The 26,224-nt window shown below is 38.8% G+C and overlaps 2 protein-coding genes across 4 annotated transcripts; both read right to left on the bottom strand.

Moving 5' to 3' along the window:
• Positions 1-72: 72 nt before the first annotated feature.
• LOC146569497 (guanylyl cyclase inhibitory protein) lies at positions 73-5,575 on the bottom strand. Of its 2 annotated transcripts, none has more exons than XM_085281847.1 (4): positions 5,368-5,575; positions 4,064-4,196; positions 1,949-2,291; positions 73-1,426 (listed from the first exon to the last, which is right to left on the bottom strand). In XM_085281847.1, exons 1-4 carry the CDS (start codon positions 5,436-5,438, stop codon positions 1,284-1,286), a joined length of 690 nt encoding a protein of 229 aa, XP_085137973.1. In that variant the 5' UTR covers positions 5,439-5,575; the 3' UTR covers positions 73-1,283. The 2 variants fall into 2 exon arrangements, with proteins under 2 accessions (XP_085137973.1, XP_085137974.1); XM_085281848.1 differs by having other exon boundaries at positions 4,064-4,192; positions 5,368-5,498.
• Positions 5,576-5,750: 175 nt separating this feature from the next.
• On the bottom strand, positions 5,751-24,913 carry bmal2 (basic helix-loop-helix ARNT like 2). 2 transcript variants are annotated; one of them, XM_085281832.1, is made up of 17 exons: positions 24,609-24,913; positions 16,185-16,314; positions 16,037-16,090; positions 15,187-15,228; positions 14,867-15,024; positions 14,470-14,549; positions 13,958-14,050; positions 12,595-12,712; positions 12,374-12,523; positions 12,022-12,265; positions 11,498-11,604; positions 10,306-10,456; positions 10,128-10,198; positions 9,913-10,024; positions 9,695-9,785; positions 9,102-9,201; positions 5,751-8,979 (listed from the first exon to the last, which is right to left on the bottom strand). In XM_085281832.1, the coding sequence occupies exons 1-17, from the start codon at positions 24,664-24,666 to the stop codon at positions 8,822-8,824; spliced, it is 1,917 nt and encodes a 638-aa protein (XP_085137958.1). In that variant the 5' UTR covers positions 24,667-24,913; the 3' UTR covers positions 5,751-8,821. The 2 variants fall into 2 exon arrangements, with proteins under 2 accessions (XP_085137958.1, XP_085137959.1); XM_085281833.1 differs by lacking the exon at positions 13,958-14,050.
• Positions 24,914-26,224: the final 1,311 nt, after the last annotated feature.

The raw sequence follows: 26,224 nt of genomic DNA, 5'->3' as shown, positions 1-26,224 counted from the left end.
GGAGCTGTGAGTTTTCTGCGGGAGATTCAGTCATCTCCGGTACGGGAAATGATTCAGAGAAACCAGAAACTGTTTGAAAAAAACAAAACAAAAATTTTTATTGTCATCTTGATGTAGGAATAGTCACAACCAACAGCAGCTTTCACACACAGCGGTCCGTCGAGCTAAGTAACGCAAAAGTGAAATTCCCCATGTTTTCCTGGATCGGGGAAGAGACGTATTCCTTAAATTCTTGGAAGCCTTACTTTTGTGGCTAGTGAGCTTTAAAGAAGTACAGGCGACACCAAGTGGTGTTAAAGCGTCAGTGACGAAAAAATAAATAAATACATAAATAAAATAGAATAAAATAAAATAATAATAGCATGATTCTCCGAGCGTAAATTTTAAGAAATAGATGTGTAAAAATTACATTTTTTAAAAATCACATTGGTCATTTACTGTCCTGTAATTTCAAAAATACATGTTTAAAATGGTGGTTTTTTTCCACAGAAAACGTTTTAACACTATATATCTACTGTAAAAATAAATAAATAATGTAGTAGTAAAAAAATAGTAACTTTTCTTTAATTTTTATTAGTCTATTACCCAATTACTTTGATGTAGCATGAATACCCATTGGTGAGGCCTCATTAGTGGAGATGTCTTCTTTCTGTTTTGTTTTTGTGCATAACTTCTGTGTCTGGGCACTCCTCTGGATATTCTTACACCAGAGAAGAGCTTCTTAACTTTGATCACCACCTGCACTCATGTATATATCTATCTACTTAGCACTTTTAATTCTTATTCTTATTTTTATTTTTATATCTATTTAAGCGTTTATGACAGTATGTTTGCACTAAGCACCGCAGCAATTTCCTAATGTTGTAAACCTGCTCAACATTTGGCAATAAAACCCTTTCTGATTCTGATTCTGATAATGTTATTAGGGTCCATTACTTTGTGCAAGTTAATCTGTCCACAAGTGCAGAATTTATAATAACAGTTCTTTTTTTTCTTTTTTCACTCACATGTGTCATGTGTACATTATGGATTTACATATGTAAATTCATACTTTTTCTAAAATCTGGTATGTTTGAGTAACATTAATAACCCAGAACAGAGCAATACATAAAAACACAAACACGGCATTTCAGCTTGTGGAAGCTTGATAAAATAAGCTCCAAATGTTACAGCACTCTAAAGCAGCTACGACAAAGTTATCCAATAGATGAAGATAGAATTTAATTCATTGAATTTTTAGCCCAAACACTGGCTGGTCCAGTGTGCCTAAATAGTGAACCACTTCAAATTAACCGTGGGTTTTCCAAAGTGGTGTCCCTCTTCAGCGGCCTCCCCACCTTCACGGTGCTCGGGTCACATTCCAGCATCTCTCTGATCCAATTGTCATCCAGCGCTCCCTCTATGAACTCTTCCAGACTGATGATTGCTGCAAGGACGGGCACCGATTAGACAAACACCACTGGACTGACTGTTAATAATCTGTCTGTGAGGGTTGATACTAGTGAATGGAAAGTTTTGGGGCTAAATTTGGGGAACCACCGTCAGTAAAATATGCCTCTGTATATTATCCAGAGTATTGGTTGTCTTTAATTATATCAAAATGGAAAAGAGCAAATCATATCTTTTAGATTAACATTTTTGCCTCTTACTTATTTTGTGGGTTGAGCAATCCATTTGCATTTTGTTATTTTTAATCAGCATCAAACATGCTACAGTTTTGTCTTCAATTAGCCTTATTAGGCTTCAAGGATGTTTTTATTGTTTAAAGTTGTTACTAAAGATACTTTTAAAAACAAACCACATTTTAGTGGTGGATTTATTTATTTTTTTAAATTGGATTGTTTACCTTTTCTATAGAAACATATATAATCAACTTTGATACACATAGAAATAACATTGCAGTATGATTACACGCAAAAAGGAGGGAAAAGTCGCCACCTTTCCTCACCGTTATTGTCTTTATCTAATCTCACAAATATCCTGCTGGTGCATTCTTCAGCTGTAAGTGGGTTCGGTTTGGTTAAACCAGCAGCCACGTTCATCTTATAAACAGCCTGTCCGAACAAAGAAACGCACATCAGTCGAACTGCAACATCTGGCACATCTTCTGTTTTATATACCACGACACAGAGCCTGTACACCTGCATGATCTCCAGCATTTCCTCCTTTGTGATGGCTCCGTCTCGGTCTTTGTCATAGAGCTTGAATGACCAGCGCAGTTTCTCAACAGCTGAACCTTCAATAAGCATGCTGATGGCCATGACATACTCTCTGAAGTCAACCACCCCATCCTGAAAAAAAAAAAAAAAAAAAGCACCACACAGTTAATGTTTTGTTTCAGTTTTGTGATGCATGACTATGAAAGCATGTCCTTTCTTTTAGTTGTCTTCAATATGCCTGGAGAACTATTTCTGAAGGATATTCAAAGATTTTTGGATGTTTGCTGCCTTTTGTTCAGTTCTGTCAAGATGATCTCACAGATACGCCTTTAATTCACTGGCAGTGTGTTTGGGATCACCATCATGCTGAGAAACGAAGCTGTTGCTAATTAGTGTCTTTCCAGATGGTATTGTATGATGGATCAAAATTTGATTGTAATTTTTCCACTCTTAATTTAATCAATTTTGACAAGATCCCCACCACCACTGGCCGCCCCCTACAGAGCCTCCATTGCGTTTTAGAAAATGGCTCTACACACTCACTGTTGTACCCATCCCCTGACATGACCCCTACATTCTGACAATCATTTAAACATTTCACATTTGGATTCATCTCGCCACCAGACCTGTTTTAGCTGATTTTCAGTCCAGATCTTGTGTAATTTTCATTCCTCAGCCTTTTCTTCCTGTTTCCATTCTATATGAATGGTTTCTTCACAGACACCCTTCCACGAGACCATTTCTCTTTAACCTCCAAAGACCTGAACTCTTCCACGGCATGCGCTTTTAGTTTCTCTTTGATATTTGGGCTGATTGGGACCTGATGAATGTAAAAACAAAGAATTACCAGATTTTTTTTTTTTTTTACCTAATTTTTGTTTCTAAGAAAAATGAGAGCCACATATGAGGATATTCGTTTCGATAGAACAGTAGCAGTATAATGTCCTCGTAAGTGGATATCAGGCGCTTGTAGAGCAAAATTGAGTATTTATGTCTAAATAACCCAAAATGTGATGTCCACATTTGTGGACACCAGGTCCTAGGAGGTTAAGCTTCAGCATGATAATCTAATACATGGATCAACTGAAGGCCCAGATGCATCTCTGAGCAAAACTACCACAAATTTATGCCTGTCAAAATATCTAATTTTTGGCACTTTTCATAGATTAAATGACAATAAACGCTTTGAATCTTGAATCTCTTTGAATCCAAAGATATTGGAACAAATTATGTACTCTTGAGACTGGCTCCCAGGCTTCCTACAGATACAATTTTAAATGGGCTATTCGTTAAACTTATGTGAAGACAACACTGGTTCATCCCTTGAATTAGGTGCCCTTTTATTGCCTGAATGATTCAGTGTTAAGTGAAAAAAATAATTCCTCTAAAATATTTCAGGCACAAAGAGTGAAAAAAAAGTGTGTTTTTCTATGAATACTTTTTTGGAAGACCTGGATAATTATTACTCAGGTTTACTTTAACCTCCTAGGACCTGGCGTCCACATATGTGGATATCACATTTTGGGTTGTTTTAGACCAGAATACTACATTTTGCTCTACAAGGGCCTGATATCCACTTACAGGGATATTATACTGCCACTGTTCTATTGAAATTTAAAGCCAATGTCCTCATATGTGGATCTCATTTTTCTTAGAAACAAAAATTAGGTTAAAAAAAAAAAAAATCACATAATTCACTGTTTTTACATTCATCAGGTCCCAATCAGCCCAAATAGCAAAGAGAAATTAAAAATGCATGCCATGAAAGAGTTAAGGTCTTAGGAGGTTAAAACTTTGCAATTCTGGATTTCATGGAGGCAAAAATATAAAGAAGTGAGTGGTGACTCAATACTTTTTCCAAGACTCCTGTACTGTATAGACCTACTCTATAGAGTCATGCTTACCCCATTGCTGTCGAGCGTGCGGAAAATCTGTTCTGCATACTCTGCTGACTCACTGCCCACAGTTCCATCACAGAAATGCCTTTGAAACTCGTGAAGAGCGATTAGCCCACTTGGACACTCGATAACAAACTTTCTGCCACAGATAAAAACAACAGTTTGTGTTTTAATACACCAAAGGATTTGGAAAACAAGGGGAGTTTGAGAGAGGGGTCTGATTTGAGAGAAAATGTGTCTTAAATTGAGAATCAGTGGAATTAAGGTCAACCCATCCCCAACCTGTGTGGATTACATGTGTTTGAAAGCTTATTTACAGAGTGCGGCACAAGTGCCAAGATAATTAGGCCAAATGACATCATGGCAGAGTGAAGCTGATCAGTCCACAGGAGATAATACTTTACTTTGTTGCTGATGCTGTTAGTTTTGCAGATTTGCCTGCAAAAACAACAAATTCTAATCTGGCTAAATACACTGGAAATTCCTACAATGCTAAAATCAATAAGAGTAAAAATAAATGTATTGATCCCAAATTCAAGTACACTCTCGCGCTGATGGATGCTTATTTTAAATATGCTCAAACATTATTTAACCATGAAATTAGCACATGCGCAAGTAATTACAATGAGCGCCAGATTGCTCTAAAAACTACATTTCAGATTTTTGTAATACTCTTGTCTCTGGATGATGTCAGTGAGAGCAGATTTCCTAATGTGGTCAAAAGTTCCCATTCAGCTGCTGTTTATACCTGTTGTTTGGAGGGGCAGCCAATCAAAGCAAAGTTGGCTCAGGAGGCAAAACTGCTTGTTTCAGTCAGAGAATGAATTGAAGTCCAGGATAATAGATGTGCAAGGATTGTTTTGAACAAAAAATCTCTTTAAGTTGTTCTATAAATTTCATTCATTTTCACCCCTGTGTTGAGCAGCTGGATAAAACATGGACAGGTCACCCAGTCTAACTCAGGGCAACGCAGAGGCAATCACTCAGCTTATATTTACGCCCATGGTCAATCTGGTTTCAGGACTTCACCTAACAAGGACATCTTGGGACTGTGAGAGAAAGCTGGATTACCTAAAAAGAACCCACGCAGGAACAGGGAAACCATGCAACCTCCACACAGAAAGGCTCCACCCAGCTAGCAGGTTCAAACAAAGAACCAACTTGCTTTGAGTCTTCAGTACTAACCACTGCACCACCATGCCATGTCTGTTCCGTTCTGGGCATGAACGTAATAATCAATTTAAGGCTAAAGAAAATCTGCATCTGTTTTCAACTTCCTGTAAAAATTTAAGACAAATTCAAAAGCTTACCTGAACCATTCATACAGCTCTGTAACATATGACTTGCTTCTTCCACAAGTCCGGACAGCGGCTTGGCCCATACTGTAAAGACAAAGCAGCTCCGCACTCACCACTGACTTTACTTTGCAGAAATCCCAGCTTACGCTATGCTTTCTTAGTTGCTCCAAGCACTGCCTTATCACATCTGACAAATTACTCTGAGCTAATCTCCTCACATGAGGGGAGGTGGGGGGACAAAGAGAACAATGTAATTACTCAAGACAGTGCACATCACCAAGGGCCATGCAGACTGAAGGGTGTTTCTATCAGAGCCAAGAAATCATTTAAAAATAAATAATCAACCAAAGTTTCAGCTGAAGTTTCAGTAAACTAATATTTATTCACAACCTGGGAAGACGGCCCAGACATGTTGATAATAGCAGCAATAATCCATCAGACAACATCGTCTGGAGCCTGAATATCGAACATGACTATACTTGTGGCAGAAACCGGTATGGACAGCGGCAGTAGCAAACTGGCAAATAGCCTGGAAAATATAACCCCAAGAGTTCAGGTCCTGCCTCTGGTGGAGCAACTGGCGCTCAAGTCTTGGCTTTCCATTTCAAATAATGCAATTGTTTTTAAAAATTAAATCAGTAAAACCAAAGCAACATGCAGCTACACACAGACACGGACATGAAATAAAACATTCCCTACCTTACAAAAACTATTTTATTCTGAACAGACAGAAGCAAAACATACACCTCTTTAAAAAGGTTCATCACTAATAAACCACATAAGCTGATGCGTTAGTTTTCTGGGAAAGTGGCGTTCACAAGAATGCAATGACATCCACAATACACAGGATGAAAAAAAATACTGACTTTTTGCCTTTCAAAAGGACCAGTCTGCATCTATGGCACAGCTTCATAGCTCTACATGTTCGGTTACAAAGAGAGCACTGATGCAACTACGTGCAGCTCCAGTTTCATCTCTGATGTGCACAGCATGCCACGTTTCATCAAGCTTATTCAGTGATACGTTTCAGCCCTCCTTTTAAAGTCTGCAGAGGCGCCACGTCGGAGACCGTTTCCAAAAAGCAGTAGAGGTTCATTTTGTGTCCAAAGGCACTTCAGACCGGACACAAGTAAGGAGGAGTCCTCTTGAGAGTTCAGCTGCTCCATCAACCGGCTCCTTAAAAATTCAAGCATTAGATATAACAGACAATTTTCTGCATGATCCACAACAAGCTTTTCCAGCCTCGAAATACGAGTTCTTGTTGAAAAATCTTGACGTGGCCTTCAAGAAATGAGGGGGGAAAAAGTATTCCCAAGAAGCAAACAGGAACTTTTTTTTTTTTAAGACTGCACCGTTTCATTATAACGATTATGTGAAGATAACACATAGACGTGCAGCCTTTTTGACCCCGAAAGCTCAGTGGACAACACTGGTATATGTGGACAACTGGTATATCTCACACGCACGCACGCACACACACACACACACACACACACACACACACACACGCACGGTATAAAAATCCATGTGCCACAAACCAAATGATTTTGCTGGATTTCAGTAGTTCATGTTTTAATTTTAAAAAAATCTCCTTAAAGTTAAAGATTTCAGTTAAAAGAATGTGTAATCACTAAACGTTTAGACATAGAGGATTTATTTTTAAGTAACTTATAACAGGGGATGTATATACTCAAGTTGTTAAATTTCTTATAAAAACAAAGAACAAAAAAAACAAAAACAAAAAAACAGCCAAATGCAATAACTTTACTTTAATGGACCTATAAAGTAAATTTCTACATTATCTGGTCTCACCAGGATCTCAAGCCGACACCCTTTAATTTAGCATACGACAACTTTGGTAACTCCATAACTAAGAGCCACTCATGGCCACGCTCAGCAGTGGATCACTAACAAATAGATCATCAAATCATGGCTATCAGAGGTTTCATTACTTTAGTAAAAAGCTAGAATGTGCAACTGAAAGCATGGCCAATCCTAAACTCTACATGAGGTAAATGGCAATGGGATCCATACTGCTCCGTGGACCATTCAAGTTCTCACAAATGTCACACCACAGCTCTGCAAATGTTCTACACTCAGGAGTCATGCACGTGGCTATTACACAAGAGGAAATAAAGGGGAGGGGGGAAAAAAAGTTTGGAATGACACTTCTGCATAGCACAATCCCTTAACAAACATATCCATTTCAACCCTGTGTGCCACATAACAAGCACATAAACATGTTCTCAGACTGTCAGTGCATAAAAAGAAGAAACGATAGAAGGTATGGCTTACCTGCACGACTATAGAGACAACAATAAGAACAAAGATTCAGAGGTGAACAAGTACTGATACTACTTGTACAGTATGCAGGGAAGTGTGTAAAATCTTAAAAGTTGATAACTCCCTGACTCGCATCAGTCTCAAACACGTACTGAGAAGATGTGAAATGGGTTCGCTCTTCAGCCATCACTACCAACCCTTAATATCAGCACTTCTAAAGTGCCCTTCTGATTTGCATGAAGTTGTACTGTAGTGCTCATAAATGACCAGCCATCAAAACTGGCAGCTCATCAACTAAAATTTTTTGAAGGTGGAACTAGTAAATTGAGGCTTTTTATGCAACCTATCCCTTTAAGACACATGTGGCCTGAAGACATGGTGTTTGATATCATATCGACCCCACATATAAACAGCGACATATGTTAGCATACAAGAGAAGAGGTTACTACACCGTTTGTGAGAAAAATGTTCAGATACTGACAAGAGAAAATCTCAGAGCGCCACGTCTTTAGGTGACTCTCAAAGAGAGTAGAGGTTATGGAAGTGTGGTCTGCCGCGGTAAGCTTTAAACCCACGGTTTTGGATCCTGAGGGAAGGGTTGCAAAGCTTGGCCAGTTTTTTAGGGTGTCCTCTTGCATTTTAGTCAAGCATACAGTACCTAATGAAATTACAACTTTAAAAACAAAAGAAAAAAGAAATCAATTCAGTGCAATTGTTTTTTGCGTCACCACTCCCAACCTTTGTTTAAATGTAGGTGGAGAGAAATAGAAGCAAGGATCCAGAGCCATCATGATGTACACCATATCACTCTTCTGTGCGTTCACGGCTTCTTCAACCTTTCTGAGGCTGACGGCAGATTTAAGAAAGCAGGGAGGAGAGGAACAGGGTTTCAAGGTGAGTGGGTGGGCAGCTGCAACGTTTAAGAGGCACATCCTCTTTCTGAAGAGGGAAAGCAGGTGTCCCTTAATGTCGCCGATTCTGCTCCTGTTTGAGCAGCCACCCAAAAACTAGACAGCTTATGTGGAGAAGAGTAACTAATATATTAAATTTTAACAGAACAAAACAAAACAAAAAACAAAAACAGAATGCTGCTCCTTTGAGTAAGCTTCAAGCAGTTTCTGCCATCATCAAAATGAGGATCCGGGTGTTTTCCAGCGTGCCGTTTCACACTGTAATGCAGATTCTATAAGGACCAGTGCATCTCTTCAAAGTCCACAGCTTCTCCCAAGTTTGTGTCCGTCTCCAAAAGGCTCCAGATCACTGCCATAGCTGCTTCATCACTGCTGAGGCTATTCAGGCCTGGTCCAACCACGCTCTCCAAATCCAACTGGGAATTTTCTCCTGGGGTAAGGTGGAGTGAAAACAAAAAGGAAAAGTTACCAGGTTGCAATAGGGAAGAAATAAATACAGCAAGTGACTCAGTTTATTATAACAAAGTTTATAGACACGATGAGTGGAAGTACCCATAAGAGTCTCTCCTCCTGAGAATGCAGCACCTTGAGGCTCACTCTCCGAGCTGGACTTTCCTGGTATTTCCATGTCTGATGTTTCTCCATTTGGGACCTGAAGACCAAAAGGGAGCACACTATAACCCTCACATCACATCTTAGACATAGTTCAGCTTCTAAAAATGTTTTATGTGAGCCAGAATAGAATAGAATAATCCTTTAATTGTCCCACAAGGGGAAATCTGGGTGTAACGGCAGCAAGAAAGACACATATACAAACAAACAGTACACAAGACACAGAACTGAAACATACACAGTTTTTACATATTTACATCAAGGACAATGGTTACCAAAAACAGAGTACTGTACCGTTATTAAATTAAATAAAATTAAATACAGATAAGAGGCAAACCCTGGTTATAGTGTGAATCGGTTGATAAAATAGTGCAAGTTACAGCGCTGATGTAAACCTCTATGTTTGTTGGGAGCAGTTTTGATTGTACAGTCTGACAGCTGCAGGGAAGAAGGACCTGTGGAAATGCTCCTTCATGCATTAAGGATGCATGAAGTTGATTGGATTGATTGGATAAACAGCCGGCATGACTCACGCTGTTGCTGATTTGATTGTGAATTTGTGGGGACTTGTCCTGTGGCAGACTGAAGGGACTGACATTACCACTGGAAGGTGATGAGTTCGTCCTAAAGGAAACCCACACAGAACAACTTAAAACAGCAGTATCCTCATCTACAACAACACCAAGTAACCAGAGCATAGATGCCGATGCTGGACTTGTGTGTTTTTAAAGTAATTATATCCAGTACATACCTGTTGAAATCCAGCAGCTCATTGGCAATCTGGGTTCCTATGCTTCCGGCATATATCATAGTCCCAGGTGTGCTGGAAATGCCCGGTATAATAGGAGGGGACTTTTTACAGTCTGACAGGGAAAAAATAAGACAGAGCAGAAGAGTTAAATAAGTGAGGGGGGGGGAGGCCCCCTACAACCAAATAATGTGTTGATAGAATAATTTTATAAAGACCTTCAGAAGCCTTGGGATTGCTCGACTGTTCAGATTTATTTCCTGACCGACCTGCTCGACTGGGATCATATCTGGTCATAGGATGAGCAAAGAGAAAAATTCAAACTAACACACATATATACAGACGCACTCACAGATACATAAGCAAATGTACAAATCCACTGAACCATATACTCACGAGATGACTGTGTTAGTTGACACAATATATTCTAGTTCTTTGGTCCACGGATTTACAAAACTAAACCACTGACTTTGCAGAGTGACAAAAGAGCCGTATTTTGTTTTGAATTTGTAGCAGTTTGTCTCTATTTTTTCTTTACTCCGCAGCACTGTGGAAGAAAAACAGCAAGAGGACAAGTCAGAGAAACACTAGAAAACAGAATCTTTAGATAACGCTGTAACCTAAAAGTACATCAGTGATCACAAAATACAGACATTTAACACTAGAACCGCCAACAGGGACATATTGATCCCCTTGCTTTTAAAATCAGATAACTTAAACCAGTGGTGTCCAAAATCAGGCCTCAAGGGCCAGTGTCCTGCAGGTTTTAGATGTGTCCTTGATCCATCACAGCTCATTTAAAATGGCTAAATTACCTCTTCAACATGTCTTGAACTTCTCCAGAGGCCTGGTAATGAACAAATCATCTGATTCAGGTGTGTAGACCCAGGGTGAGATCTAGAACCTGCAGGGCACCGGCCCTCGAGGCCTAAAGTTGGTCAAGCCTGACTTATACTAAAAGCATCAGCTAATTTCATGGCATTTTGTAAAATGGATTTATATATAGTTGCATAAAGGATTGACGCGTTCTGCATCAATGGAATGTAATACTGGGGTACAACAGGTCGGAGTGAACACATGGACAACAGAGTAAAAACTAGAGTAGAAATTCAGAGCAGAGCTGCCATGTCAAATGGGTTTCATGCTTGAGGAGATGAAGCGCTGCAGCCTGAGGTGGAGCAGTGTGGATGGTGTGCTAAACTGTCAGTTTTACTTTTACAGTAATTAATTTAATATAATGTGTTTGACCCCCCACCCCTCCCCCCATAACCATGAATTGGATAAGTGGAAGAGAATGGATGAATGGAGATATACTACTTAGTATTTGTTTGTTAATTAACTGTAATAATTTTGATTTAAAATCATTTGTAAATTTAAAAAACTTAAAATTTTACTGCAGTTTCTGCAGGATGGAGTTAAAAATAAAACAAACAAACAAACACCCACATTCCTGGCAGTTCTGTGTTAATTAGGTATCTATCTGACCTATATTAAACCTAAGAATGAAGCCATTTGTTAAACATGGAAATGGCTTTAAACATATCCAAAATAGAGGAAAAAAACCCCCATACATAAATAAAAACTGCACCTTTTCGATGTCTGTCTGCTAAATGGGGTAAGTCATCTTGATGGAAGTATTCGTAGCACGATGTCCCGAGCAATTCTTGGGGAAGATAACCTAGAATGGTCGTCGCTCTGTCAAAGAAAATTGAAATATAATTAAGAGAGATCCAAATATCCTATTACATCAACTAAGATTTCCTTTAAAATGGAAAAATTCATACAACATAAACATTTCAGACAGAGCAAGAACAGAAACATTTTTAATCTGTTAACTGAATGTTTTACCTACCACTTTTCTTATGTTGCTATAGATACACAAGCTAGTTGTTGATGAACACTATTATTTATGACATGAACTACAAATGAGGAAAGAAAAAACCAATAAGCTAACCAATTAGCTTTATAACAAATGCTAACCAGTTGTACATTAATAATGTGCGCTGGACTCTCTGGGACTTTTAAACATTAGGCCAGATTGAAAATCAATAGTTATTTTAAAAGTAAAAATCACCACAACTGCCACACTTTGACAATAAACCCCAGTTTTACCTTTGATCAACAAAGGTGAACTTGCCATCCATGGCATAGCGCGTGATGAACTCTGTGGGTTTAACTCGGACTTCTCCATTAACCTGGGGAGATGAGTGGTTGTGGACGCGTCCCACCGCCACTAGACAGCTGAAGTGGGAGCTTTCCTGCTTGTCCACTTCACCCTCCCCTTCTGCTCCCAGCTGACTGGTCGGCCAGCTGCGCATGTAGCCTGTACAGTGGACTGTGCAGTACTTCTGCGACTCTAAAAGCAGATGCAGATACAAATCAAAAGCAGAACACAATTAACATACTCATTAAAAAGCTTTTTTTGAATTTAGACCTAATAAAACCTGCTGTGTAACATCTCCACCTTTCTTTTTGGAGACATTTCCCTGGGATTCCTTCTCTTCCACTTTGATAGAAATTTTGTTATACTTCATGCGACAGAAGAATGAACGACGAGCACCCGAACACAACCGTGCTGCACCGATTGGAAGGTCAGCCTGAACCTGCAGACCGGCTAAAGACACGAGAGAAACGTTAACCGTAATCTCTTACACACAAAAACAGAGACAAGAATATTTGCTTTACTTTTAGCATCTATTAGCCGTTCACGAGGATATAATTCAGAAGCGGACAGCTGCTCCTTCACTTTTCCCATGTCCTTTGGGTGTATGTAATCAAACAGGCTCTGCCCAATCAGCTCCGCCTAGAGGAAAACAAACAGCTCATCAAACTGACCTAAGCAAGGCTCCTATGGCGTATATAAAAAAAAAGACCTAAGGCAATTACTCCTTATGATGAAAACCCCCCCCAAAAAACCCAAAACACTGATGGTTAACTGTGACCATTGGAGCACACCAGACACTGTGTGGAGCACAGATGGCTTAAATGACAGCTTAGGACTATAGTGTTATTTTGATCATTATTTTATAGTCTATCAACAAGCACACGAATACACTCAAAAGCCACTTTGTTAAGTACAGCTGTTCAATTGGTCATTAAAAACTCATCAGCTAATCAATCAGCAGCAACTTGATGCATTTAGGTGGTCAAGAAAGCATGCTGAAGTTCAAACTGAGCATCACAATGGAAGAAAGGGTGATTTAAGAAACTGAATGTTGGAAGGTTGTTGGTGCCAGATGGGCTCACCAGAAACTGCCATTTCTATGGTTTACAAAGCTATGGTCCGAAAGAGAGAAAATATCCAGTGCCCTGAGGAGTCTATTTCTCCTGCAACATTTGGATGGTAGGATTAGAAACTGGCATAAACAACGTGAAAACATGGATCCATCCTGCCTTGTGTCAACAGCTGAGGCTGCAACTGGTGCTGTAATGGTGTGAGGGACATTTTCTTGGATACATGAGAACACTGTGTCACAAATCTCAAATCATGACAATAATTTCACTCAGTGGCCTCAACAATCACCAGATCTCAATCCAATAAGAGCACCACTGGGATGTGGTCCAACAGGGGATTGGCATCATGGATATGCAGCCAGTAAAGCTGCAAAAACTGTGTGATTATGTTGTATCAATATGGATCAAAACCTCTGAGGAATGTTTCCAGCACCTTGTTGAATCAGTGCCATATAGAATTAAGTCAGTTGTAAATGCACAAAGAGATCCATCTGAGGTACTAGCATGGTGTACCCAATGAAGTGGCTGGTGAGTGTATGGCATCTTTCCAGTAATCACTTGTCCTGCAACAGACTATTGTGCACTAACTATTAGGACCAACATAACGATAGATTTAGATGACATTTCCATTTCTATTGAGTACTACAATACATAACAAATGCTGTGCACTCAAACATCTCACTACAGAGTCACCTGATGGTTGTGGATTCAAATCTATTTACATTAGTTACAAGATAACAAAAGCCATCTGGTGTGTCCCAGGTTTTCATAACAAAAGACACTGCAGAAACAGTAACAAATGTAAAAGTTTTACCCGGCTATAATTTAATATCTTCGTGACAGACTCTGAGACAAAAACTATTTTCCCACGATCACAGCCCACTACAAACAGGAACCCATCTGCAGCCTGCACGATAAGGAAACAAAGGGGAGAAAAGGGGAGCCAAAGTGATGAAATGTTCTAGAAAAAAATAGCAAGAGTTTGTTATTTAAAAAAATATTTTTTTTTACAGTAGTAATGTAGTTTATTGGCAACATTTTAACTACTTTGTTACACTGTTGTGTGTCTGCAAAGACAGAAACTTTGAGCCATGTTCAGACTTTTCTTTATAATAAAATTACATGAATAAAAAAAAAAAAAAAGAAAAAAAGATGAGAAGCTTGGCATTGTTATTTGAAAAAATAACAAAATAATAATCTGCAGCATATGTGGACTCTACAGAGTGTTGTTCTGCTTTTTAAGGAAAGGTTAAAACATCTCCAAAGGGACTTGCAGGTTACACTTCATACCAGAGAAACCGTTAGATTTGTCACTTCTGCATTTACCTTGAGAACAAGGTGTTTGAGCTCCTCATCAGGAAGGAATGACGGTTTATAGTTGGCTTCAGAAAAAGAACTTGCTGAACCTGAAAATATACAGATATTACACAAAGTTACACAAATAAAAAATAATGATAATTAAAAAGAATACCGACGACTGCCAGTTCTGCTCAGCTTCCTAGTCGATGCACCTATGGTATGAATTTGAAAATCCTTGACAACATCCTTCTTCAGTTATTGTGTTGACAATCCCCCATCAGCCTTTCACAGCTCAGGGATATAAGTAACACTCCAGCACAATGCCAATAATCTAAATAACTGGCAGTTACCACCAGTAACAACAGAGTCAGAGTAGATTAATTGAACAAATTAAAAAAAAACAAAAAAAACATTGAGTTGGTACCTTTGAGAGACTTGAGGTGCTGTACTGCCATTCGAAGCACAGTGAGTTTGTCCAGCTTACGAGACATGGGGTTACAGGTGGGGATCATGGCTGAGAGCTTGTCAATCAGATTGTTCATTTTGTCCCGTCTCCTCTTCTCAATTTGGCTATGTGGCTCCCTGCAGACACATGAATTCAGAAATAATGCCACAAAAATAGAAACAACTTTTCTGCTTTGCCTTTACAGACTTGCAGTATATTGCAAAACTTGCTGGCCTTTTAAGATTCCCATGATCTTGTAACATTTCTGGTAAAGTTTTATCAGTTAAGTCATACTCTACCTGAAGCATTTAACTTTGACATGTTGGTCCTCTCCATCTGACCTGCAAGTAAAACAAATCTGAAATGGTTTAATGCTGATTAAAAGCATACAAAAAAGGTATAAAGAGGTGTTAGCACCTGAAGAAAATCCTTTAGGACTTCAGAAAATTTCTTCTCAACAAATTCCATGAAAAGCAATACACCAGCAAGTAACATACTAAGGCCTCAGTTACACAGGCTTAGAAACCAGCCAGTGACCCCCAGGCAACCTCTGATCACTAGCAGATTGCTGCAGAGTATTTCCTCACCAGGTGGCGAGTGGCTGCTTGAGTCTGTTGGTCAGTGAAGAGTGAAAACAGTCAACTGCAAATGCTCACTACCCAACCACCCATCTGTACTGAAACTTTGAAGGCAAACTATCTCCATTTCCAGTTTGGATTTTCACACTTTCAGTACCGTATTGAGTAATGAGTAGTCAGCAAGTGTTTGCAGACAAGTCAGCGTCTTCCATGCAAAGTCCTGGTGACTGCAGCAATTTGCAAGCGATCAAAGCAATCACAAGGAGGTCCTTGGTACAGAATGGTATACCTCTTTGAGACCAATTTCTTCTAGCGACAGCCAACCACTTGCCATCCAGCTGGGGAATACACACTTTTCCCAAAGCGACCTGTGGTTACCAGAGGTCACTGACCAGGGCTCATCAACACAATTTCATAGCGACTGCCAACAAATGCTCACAACTAGTTGGGGAATGCTAATTTTCTAGGCTTGAAACTGAGGTTTAAATACTACCATCTCTAAAAAGTAGGTCTAAAGCTTCATGTAGCATTCCTCTGCATCACATTGTGTCATTTATCAGTTAAACTGTACCTGTTTTGGTCATCTTCCATATCTACATCAGGGACTGAAACACATTTTGAATCCCTAGAAAGAAAAACAGCGGTGCCTGTATTAACAACAAATATTAGTGTGGGTCTTAAGATTTAGATTTTCCTGAAGCAAGCAGTCCCATACGTACTGGTTGTCCACGCTGCCCTTGCGCTTTCGGGTTAACTCCACGCTCAGGGACATACCAGCAGCTGAGGGTGGGGTCATCAGGCTGGGCAGAGACACAGAAGTACTTTGTTCTTCCTCAACCAGCACATCATCTGAAATGCAACAGAAGTGTACCTGGTCATAAAACATGAGGAATCGATATAATTTTCCAATACAATATAAGAGACCATGCACTACTGCAACAGATTGCTCCACCTGTTTATGCTGAGCTAATATATAATAAAGATGCCAAATATATGCATATGCAATGGCGCTGGCACGGCTGGCAGCCTTAACTCAATTTCCCTCGGGATGAATAAAGTATGATCAATCAATCAATACTACCTTCTGGCTTTAAAAACAATTTTAAATACTTGATACAGAAGTTACACATACAGATACATTGTGTGATTTAATAGGGACGTAATAACTGGTTCTCAAACTGTCAGGTAGGCCCAGTGCTATGGAAGTGGGTTAGTGGACAACCAGGGGCAAAATATAAAGGCAGTTTAAAAGAATGTGTGAATGAATGATACATTACTATTGAATACAATGCAAATAACAATTCTATGTCATGTCGTAACTGAAGGATGCACTTAGCCAGGTGCCCCCACAACAATGGACAACACCACAGAAAAAGGGTTGTTCAAGTGTAGCTGCTCTAACTTGACTTGTGGTAATCTTTGTTATCTCGAACATAAGAAGTTGCATTTTTATTTGAGAGGATTTATTTTTAGAGCCACTTTTATTAAGCCAAAAGCTCGTGTTTTAGACTATGCAAAACACTCAATTGCAGCCATTTTCCCTGCTACTGATGGCTTTAAATGATGCCAGTAAAAGCAGATATTCAAAAAAAAAAAAAAAGAGCCAGACCCACCCACCTGCTGTTCAAAAGTTACATTTACAAGAGGCAGAGAATCAGCAGAAGGTTGTCTTTAAAGTAGAATAATGGAGCTAAAAAAACTAGCTTCAGGTGGTCACTGCATCAAATGTCTGAGAATAATTTTGAACTGTGAATCATGCAAAGCTATTCTAGTGAAGTGCAGGAATACAAATACGGAGCTGGAAATTAACACAAGCACCTTGAACATTAGCCCAAAATAACAAAAATGAAGCTTTTTTTTAAAAAAAAAAAAAGCCTCACAGTTTTCATATTACTGGATCCTATTGGTAAGGTCATCTCCCTAAAGGTGAAGTGGGTTTCCAATAATATTTGCCGGTGAACCTTCAGATGTTAATGAATCCAGCTCATTATGTTCCTACGGCTCAAAGACTTGGCCATTAACCAGCCTTCAGAGAGAAAACAGCATGCTCTTAATGCCTGATCATAGCTCCCACAGGGATGTATTTGAACTGAGGCCAACGTGTGCTAACAGAGACTTATAATGCACAAACTGCTTTAGTAGAGCTGTTCAGACACCACTAACTAATAGCTCTACATCTCTACACTGTATAATCTATTGTGGTATAACATGAGCTGCCATGACTGATGTACACATGGCCTCCGAGGCACTCAAGTTTGTACGCGTGTGAGAAATTGATACAATGGCAAGAAATAGCCAAAATGTGGCTGATATCCATGGCACCTAGTTTTAACAGTTTCACACTGTCTGTGACCCAAAGAGTTGTTAACAGATTGACTGAAGCTTAACTTTTAATCCCGCTCTCCTCATCAGATTCTGTTGGATTACAGAGAAGGCGAGTACTTGAATGGACATCAGGCCATACAAGCATCCCCCTGTCAACTCCCACAATCCCTCTCTTAAGGTCACGTGCCCATTAATTTGCTCATTCACTCAACACCTGAATGAGCATCTGCTGCACCCAACTCACCCTACACCCTGTGCTCACACAATGGCAACAACATGAGAAATGACTTGTTTCTCATTAACTTTAAGTTATACTTTCAACAATGTTGCAACAGCTGCCACTGAACATTAAATGGTGAGTGTTTTCATTTATAGAACAACAACAAAAACAGAGAAATGGGAACAGATGTGCAAGAGTGGAACATAAAGGCAAACAGTCTGATCAAAATAGGTCATAGGATACTCTGTTCCACCCTGCTCACACATACACCCCGGGTCTGCCCAGTAAGTTTGCATTCTTCAGTCATTACCAGCTCAATAGCTTAAATGATAAGGCCCAACTTCTGGTCAAACATTTATAAGGCACGCAGTTAACTGCATGATGACTGTGCAAAGGAAAGCATAGATATACATGTTCCATAGAGAAGAAACTTATAAAACAATAAGGTGATATTTATTTCAATATAGGATTATTGGATTTTGCTTTATTTGCCCAGCAGATAAAGTTTAGTTAGTAAACTGTGGCATTTTGAGCTACTCCCAATAACAGCACAGAAACTGTGAATCATACCCGAGTAACAACTTGAGATGTGTCCCTGTTTGTATCATTTTTACAGACTAGAGATGGCACGATACCACTTTTTTATGTCCGATACCGATATCATAAATTTGGATATCTGCCGATACCGATATGAATCCGATATAGTGTGTTTGTTAAACAGTAAAACTGTTTTTTTAATATCTTGCTGCATTTTGTATAAGTTCATACTCAAGTTAAAAAACCAAAAAAAAACCCCACTGAAGCTATTCTGTTATACCTGTATGTAAAAAATACACTGCACCCAAAATATTTCATAGTTCAGCAATACTGATCAATCTAATAAACTTAAACCTACTCAAGCCTTCCCATTCTGGTATTTTAAAGAGTACTTAGAAATATTAAGCAACCCAACTAATAGGGTTGCAAACTCCCAGCAAAAAAACAATAGGGAAGCACCCCCCACCTCATGATGCTTAATCGACGTAATCAACTTTAATTTGATGCAGTGTGAAAAAAAAAATGCACAGAAATAAATTATTTTTCAAGAATAATTAAACAGATTCAACATCTTTTTTCAACAGAATTGCAGACTGCACAGATGGTACCTTCCCAAAGGAAAAAGTAGTATAGCTCTAGAAAGTAATATTAAATAAATTCTAACAACAGCTTATCAAGCTTAAATGTGCTGCTGTTGTTCAGCCGCTGGTTTCCTCTTTCTGGTGCAAAGTGGGCCAAAAACAAAGAAGAGAGACGGACTCGCGACAGAAAAGCCGATCAGCTGATCACTGATCAGTTTCACGATTGAAGTAGCAACAGGAGAGAGAAGAGGCAGTCACTCCATATATCGGTTGTTAAGCTTAACGCTGGAAGGCTTTACAAACATTCAGAGATGAACTTACACTCTTGATTTACTTCTCTCTGGGATCACTTCCTCGGAGATGAAATGCTGGTTTGGTAGCGAGGCTACAAATACACACAGCCGCTCTATCACGTGAGCACACTGCTCCGAGGTGCTACGGTTATGAGCCGAGTTACAGCATGTTGCAAGTTTTGTGAGGTGCTTTTTTGATATTTAATGGATCGGATTACATTTTTTATTTCTATCCGATATCTGATCCAGTAATTTACGTCAGTATCGGACCGATACCGATACGTAATATCGGATCGGTCCATCTCTAATACAGACCCTGGCGACCTTATAGGATTAAATAAAAGCACCAGTCAAACAGACCTAGAGAGTGGTTGTCAGAAGCCTCCAGGGACCACTGTCAACTAGTTGGTGAATACACACTTCCCTACCAACCACTAACTCGATCACATCCAACATGGTGGACAATTCTTGATGCAGAAGATGATCTCCAATATTTGATTATTTTTAATATAAAATATTGTATGGAATTTAACATTTTCTTTTACATGTTGGTTTGATGGGTTGTCCCAAAAGACAGGAGCAGACGTAATGGCATTGTTAAAAGCTTCACCAAGATTGGTGAGTCCAGACCTGATTTTAATTCTGAAGAAACACATGGTTAAGAAAGTAAATGGTATGAGCATGTTTTCTTCAGCCAATTTATTTTACTGTTCTCAGGTCAGCGCTATATTGCACTTAATAAAAAATAAATTGCTACTCATATTCCTTCATGCCTTCTTTTATTAAGATGCTAAATGTAGACTAGTAAACGTTCTTATTTACACTTGCTTATATGCAATGCTGTGATAAAAGTATTTTCCCTATTCTTAATTTTTGTTTTTGCATATATGCCACAAACTAATTTAATGCTACATAAAAATACCCAGAGTCAAAATGCAGTTTTTAAATGATGATTTTACTTATTAAAATGGAAAAAGAGTTATCCAAACTTACCTCGCCCTGTGTAAATTGCTCCCTAAACCAAAAAACTGGTTGTGCCACCTTTGGCAGCAATAACTGCATTCAAACGACTGTGATGACTGACAATGAGACATTTGACAATCAGGAATTTTGGGCCATTCTTTCTTGCAGAACCGTTTTAATTCAGCCAGATTGTTCATGCTAGGAAAATCCTCCACACTGTTTAAAGACATGCCAAAGCATGACACGACTACTCCAAAACCTTCACTTTGCTTGTTTGAGCGATTAAGAGGCGGACTGGCAGGTTTGTTTCTGTTCACAGTCTCGCCCAGCCCCTTTTTTATTGTTGAATTGTGAACGCTGACCTTAACTGAGATGAGTGAGTTATGCAGTTCTTTAGGTGCTACTCTGGATGAGTTGTCGATTTGCTCTTGGGAGTAATTTTCGTAGGCCAGCCACTTCTGGAACGGTTCACCAATGTTCCAAATTACAAAATGAATAAACTGTTGTTGGACTCCCAAAGTCTTGCAAAACTGCTTGATGTCAGTAACTTTGCATCTCAGACATTTCTTTAGATTCCGGCATGATTTGTTGCTTTTGAGATCTTTTAGCCTACTTCACTTTGTTAGACAGGTTCTGTTCAAGGTTCTGTTCTGTTTTTTGACTTTTCTACTATGTTGAATATTAAAAATGCAATCAGCCTAAGAAATCAGGAAGTAGGCACACACTTTTTCACAGCACTTTATAAGTCCTAATGTTTCATGTTGAATGTTAGACTGGCTATAGTTGAGGCGGTAGACCAGGTCTACTAATTGGAAGGCTAGTAGCTAGATCCCTGCATAACAAAGTATCCTTGGGCAAGATACTGAACTGCAAGTGGCTCTCCAGTGCATTCACCAGAGTGTGTAGAAATGTTTCACTTATAAAGAAAAACCATAGAAATAAAGTGCTTGTATGAAAGATTGTGAATTGGTGAATGAGTCCTGTTGTGTAAAGTGCTTTGAGTGCTCAAGCTGAGTAAAAAGTGCTATATAAGAACTAGTCCATTTACATTTATAAGATTACTTTGAAGGTGTTCTTCTAATTAGACTGCCAAACAGAATTACAATTGCATGGCAGGATACTGTAAACGGACAAAGCTTCAGTCAGGAGAACAACTGAGATAACACAAGTCTGCAACCAAAAAACTGCATACGATTTTTTTGATTGTGTCTTATAGATTTTTACTCACTGAAACCAAGAAAAATATTTTAAAAACTGCATCTTGTCAGGTTTTCTTGCAAAACTCACATTTTTAGTTGAATTAAGCATACAATTTCCCTTTTTAAACTGAAAAAAACAAACAAAAAACAAACACATTTTCAACCCCCCCCCCCCCCCCCCCCCCCAAAAAAAGAACAACAGCAAACAAACAAAAAACTGTACATGATGGGGGGAAATGGAGATCATTTTTGCAGACCTGTGTAATCCATCCACAATACAAGGTTAGTCATTAATATACTGCTGCATGGTCTGGGCAGTAGTTACATCGTAAGGTTTTAAAAACTGAGCTTTAAAACGTGCTTATAGTGGCAATAAAAACCAAGAGAGGTCGGCAATGATCACTGACTTTTTTTTTTCTGGGGGGGGGGACGACACACACCTTGTTCAGATTAAATATAGCAAGGTACAAAGCATTAAATCATGTTTAAAACACAACAGCCTTAATAAATGCAGATTATTAAGGTTCTATGACATCCCATTCCATTCAGTGCTCAACTGAACTGTTAAATGTAAAAATATATACAATTGTGGGATTTGTATACGCACTATAGATTATGGCACTCACAGTGACCTAGGCAATGTTGATATAAAGCTTTATCAACATTGGTCCACTTGTCCAGAAGAAGATGATAGGTAACATACAGACACACACACACACACACACACACACACACACACACACACACAAAGCTACAATCATTATAGTATGATAATGAGTGTCAAATATTTGCAAAAGGCACATGTAAATAAATGTAACTGCTGCGTTTCAGGCCACCTTTTGCAAAGTATTTACAGTAAAAAAACAAAAACAAAAAACACATTGGCTCAATATTATTTTGTATATGTATTACTACAAAATAATATTGGTTATGGGCGACAGTGGCGACCGGAAGGTTGCCGGTTCGATCCCTGGGCTCTCTGTCCTGGTCGTTGTGTCCTTGGGCAAGACACTTTACCCTACTTGCCTACTGGTGTTGGCCAGAGGGGCCGATGGCGCGATATGGCAGCCTCGCTTCTGTCAGTCTGACCCAGGGCAGCTGTGGCTACAACTGTAGCTGCCTCCACCAGTGTATGAATGTGAGAGTGAATGAATAGTGGTATTGTAAAGCGCTTTGGGTGCCTTGAAAAGCGCTATATAAATCCAATCCATTATTATTACTACAACCTGAACACCAGTACAGTTTACATCCTAAAAGTTGTCTCAAATTGCAAATTGAGCAGTGTGAACAAAAATTTAACCTAGGCCAGTAGCAACAAGTTCAGTTTGAGCTCACTCACTCTTGCTGGATAAGGGCCCCATGGGCAGTTTTCAATTTGATATTATGCCTTTACTGGACAGTTAACTGTTTATATTGCGCATGTCATGGATTCAAAATGGCAGTAGTTATGTGGCAAGCAGTACTCAGTTACTGGGAGCTTTCAATACAGCAGAGCAGAGGAGGCTATTATCTCTTTTATTACACACACACACTTTCTACCACTATATAATCAATAGCTTTAGTTTCAGAGTATGAATCTTTGAATATGAGACCCTCACTTAATGGAAAATGAATTTGAAAGAGTGTTATTTATAGTAAAAAGGTGTCCAATTCTTAAATCATCTCGAGCACCCTTTTCTTTTATGGTTCCAGCTGCTTTACTAACTACTCATTTCCTATATACTATTCCTTACTTTACCATAACATTAAAGATTGTGTGTTTAAGTGTATTCTTTAATGCAAGATTTTTATCCCAATGAAGCATATTTGAGGGAATATAACAATAAGCAATAGCTGAAGGTGATCATGCTATTTGACCTAGATTACGCTCACATGACATGTTGCACATACATATACACACACATGTATGTATGTACATACATATTTATACACACATGTATGCATGTACATACATATTTATACACACATGCATGTATGTACATACATATATACATACATGTACATACATATATACATACATGTATGTATGTACATACATATGTATACATGTATGTACTTACATACATGTATATACATATATATACACGTATGTATATATATATATATATATATATATACACACACACACACACACACACACACACACACACACGTATGTACGTACATATATGTACATACATACATGACTTCAGTTCTTATTATCGGAATTTATAAACTACCATTTACGAATGATATTCTTTACAAATGTTGGCTTTGACTCACCAAATTACACTATATACAGTTATGTTTATTTTTATGGGCACTGGTCTTTAGTTTGTACTAAAATCAACTAACTAAAGGGTTCCGAGTATATTTTACACTGTGTAAAGAGACCGCGGAGCATTAAAATGAACTTACAGAAATGTCTGCTTCATCCAAGCTAATGTAAGACAAATGGCCGAGCTGAGTCAACGGATAGAGGCACCGACCTTAGTTGGGCCAAAATAGCAGCAAGCACTGACGCTGATTAAACACCACTTTCATCAGAAAACAGAACATAAGCGTCAGAAATATCGGCAAGAACGATCTGTCCTTGGCTATGACAGCACCTCCTCTAACAGACTCATCTTAGCCGAGTGTGTAGCCCCGGCCTCGCCTCGGTGCCGCTGCTAAGCTAACATTTACGTGGTTTAATCTTTCGAGTTAGCATTAACAGGCATTAAAACACACAATTTACATATAAAAACCCTTATCCTTAACTGATAAACACGCAAGGCGGATATTTAGCGCAATTCGCAGAGTGGTATCGCTTAACAGCGTCGTGTTGTCTTACATAAATGGCATAGCGTTAGAGGGCGAGCTTGGTCTACTGATCTACTGACCTAGTTTTTGGAATAGCGCAAAGTTACAGTCAACGAGCAACAAAAGAACTGCCGGAAAAACATCGCTTCTCTTTTCTATTTCTCCTAAATGTCAGTGCCGCGGAGACATTTGAATTTCACCCCTATTATTCAAAGTGATAATAGCTTTAACATGTTTGAATTACCTGCCGGTTCGCCTACCGCTCTGTCACCGCCGGTAGCCGTTGCATTCCTGGCCGACATGGCTGGAGCCGGAGCCGGTACGCTGGGGCCCGGGACTCCAATGCATGGATGAAGCAGTCGACTCCTACCAGATAGTGTTTGTTAGTGAAGACGCTGCGAGAGGGGGGCACAAAACGAGCAAAAATATTCTAAAACCCGCTTGTTTATCGCTAATGAAGATTTAAAAGCAGAGGGAGGGCATCGAAACGTGCACAAAGGTACTAGAGCGAAGTGCAATTAGGACATAGTAGGGAAACACGGAAGACAGAGCACAGTCTCCTCCTACCGGTTCACAACCAGAATCACCGCTGTAGCTTCACCGACCTCCCGTCAAAATGGCTGATTGGTTATCCCAATAACCATATAATAATAAAATAATAATAAAAATAATAATTAAAAGCACTTATTTATCCTGACAAATCCTGGGACAGTTAATTAGTTAAAATTCCAAGTTTAAGGGAGGGGGTTCGGAAAAGAAATCTTAATAGAAAATGAGCATAAAGAAAAGCTTATTAATAAAGTGTCTGATAGAGCCCCCAAAAGAGATCAAAAATCTCAAAGCAGCCGTGCATGCCTGTCAGAGTGACACAGAAAAACAAAAGGAACAAGTTTTTGAGACAATACTCGAGGATCCTAACAATATCAAAATCTCAAACTTTTCTCAAAGTTGGTTTTAAAGTATGTTTAGTTACCTAATTTAATGAGATAATGAGATTTAGCCATTACCCCGATAGTTCCTCTTATTAATAATACTTCATATTTATTATTACAATAATTATTATTATTGCATTCAAAGTGCTTTAAACAACATGCCACATTTACCCATTCACACAAGCACTTTCTTCTATGCTTTAAGTGCTTTCTATCTTTCTATCTAGGCATTCACACTCATATGGGTGCATCAGAGATAAATGTGGGGTTAGTATCTTGCACAAGGATACCTGGCATGCAGACTGGGATAGCCAGGGACCAACCTTCTGATTAGTGAGTGACCTGCTCTACCTCCTGCGCTACATCCACCACATCCTTTCCTTTGTCTTTACATTAGTTCAGAAAACAATTAACAAATAAAATAAAATATAACATACTTGGATCAATTGATCAATACTCTTGTTATTTATTGGACCCATTCTGGCTGTAAACATAGACCTAAGACTTTATTAGGTCTATGTATAATATGTATAATAGAAATGCATATACTATTATATATTGTACATATATTTATTAGTTTTAGATGTAGCCATTCTTGTATTTTGCTTGTTTACATTATTGTATTTGCACAACTCTGTTGCTTGTGAAGCTCGCACACAAGAATTTCACTCACATGTGCTGTACCAATGTACCTGCACATGTGATGTGACAATAAAAGTGATTTGATTTGATTTGATTATTACTCCCACATCAGGGAAATTCACTTGTTACATCAGCACATGGGACAGGAAAAGAAAGTGAATTAGAGATAAACATTGGGAAAAAAAGGGGGAAAATAGTGTATAAATCGTCCAAAATACTATACTGTGTACAAATGATTACATAGATTTTTTTTTTTTATGTGTCCATAAATTGCAGTGGGAGCGAT

This window comes from Mchenga conophoros, linkage group LG7 (genome assembly GCF_057382185.1).
Source record: "Mchenga conophoros isolate Kocher_MC1m ecotype Shallow Benthic linkage group LG7, M_conophoros_male_GT1.1, whole genome shotgun sequence".
Classification (NCBI taxonomy): domain Eukaryota; kingdom Metazoa; phylum Chordata; class Actinopteri; order Cichliformes; family Cichlidae; genus Mchenga; species Mchenga conophoros.
Note: the sequence above shows the minus strand (reverse complement) of the source record. Positions and strands in the feature narration are given on the sequence as shown.

Coding starts and splice junctions, on each gene's coding strand:
- bmal2 (XM_085281832.1), bottom strand. CDS start 24,666: ATGTCGGCCAGGAATGCAACGGCTACCGGCGGTGACAGAGCGGTAGGC. Junction 12,524..12,594: donor ACGGCTAATAGATGCTAAAA/GTAAAGCAAATA, acceptor TCGTGTCTTTAG/CCGGTCTGCAGGTTCAGGCT. Junction 10,199..10,305: donor TCAACTAACACAGTCATCTC/GTGAGTATATGG, acceptor TCCTATGACCAG/ATATGATCCCAGTCGAGCAG.
- LOC146569497 (XM_085281847.1), bottom strand. CDS start 5,438: ATGGGCCAAGCCGCTGTCCGGACTTGTGGAAGAAGCAAGTCATATGTT. Junction 4,197..5,367: donor GAGCTGTATGAATGGTTCAG/GTAAGCTTTTGA, acceptor TATCTGTGGCAG/AAAGTTTGTTATCGAGTGTC. Junction 2,292..4,063: donor GCACGCTCGACAGCAATGGG/GTAAGCATGACT, acceptor TTTTTTTTTCAG/GATGGGGTGGTTGACTTCAG.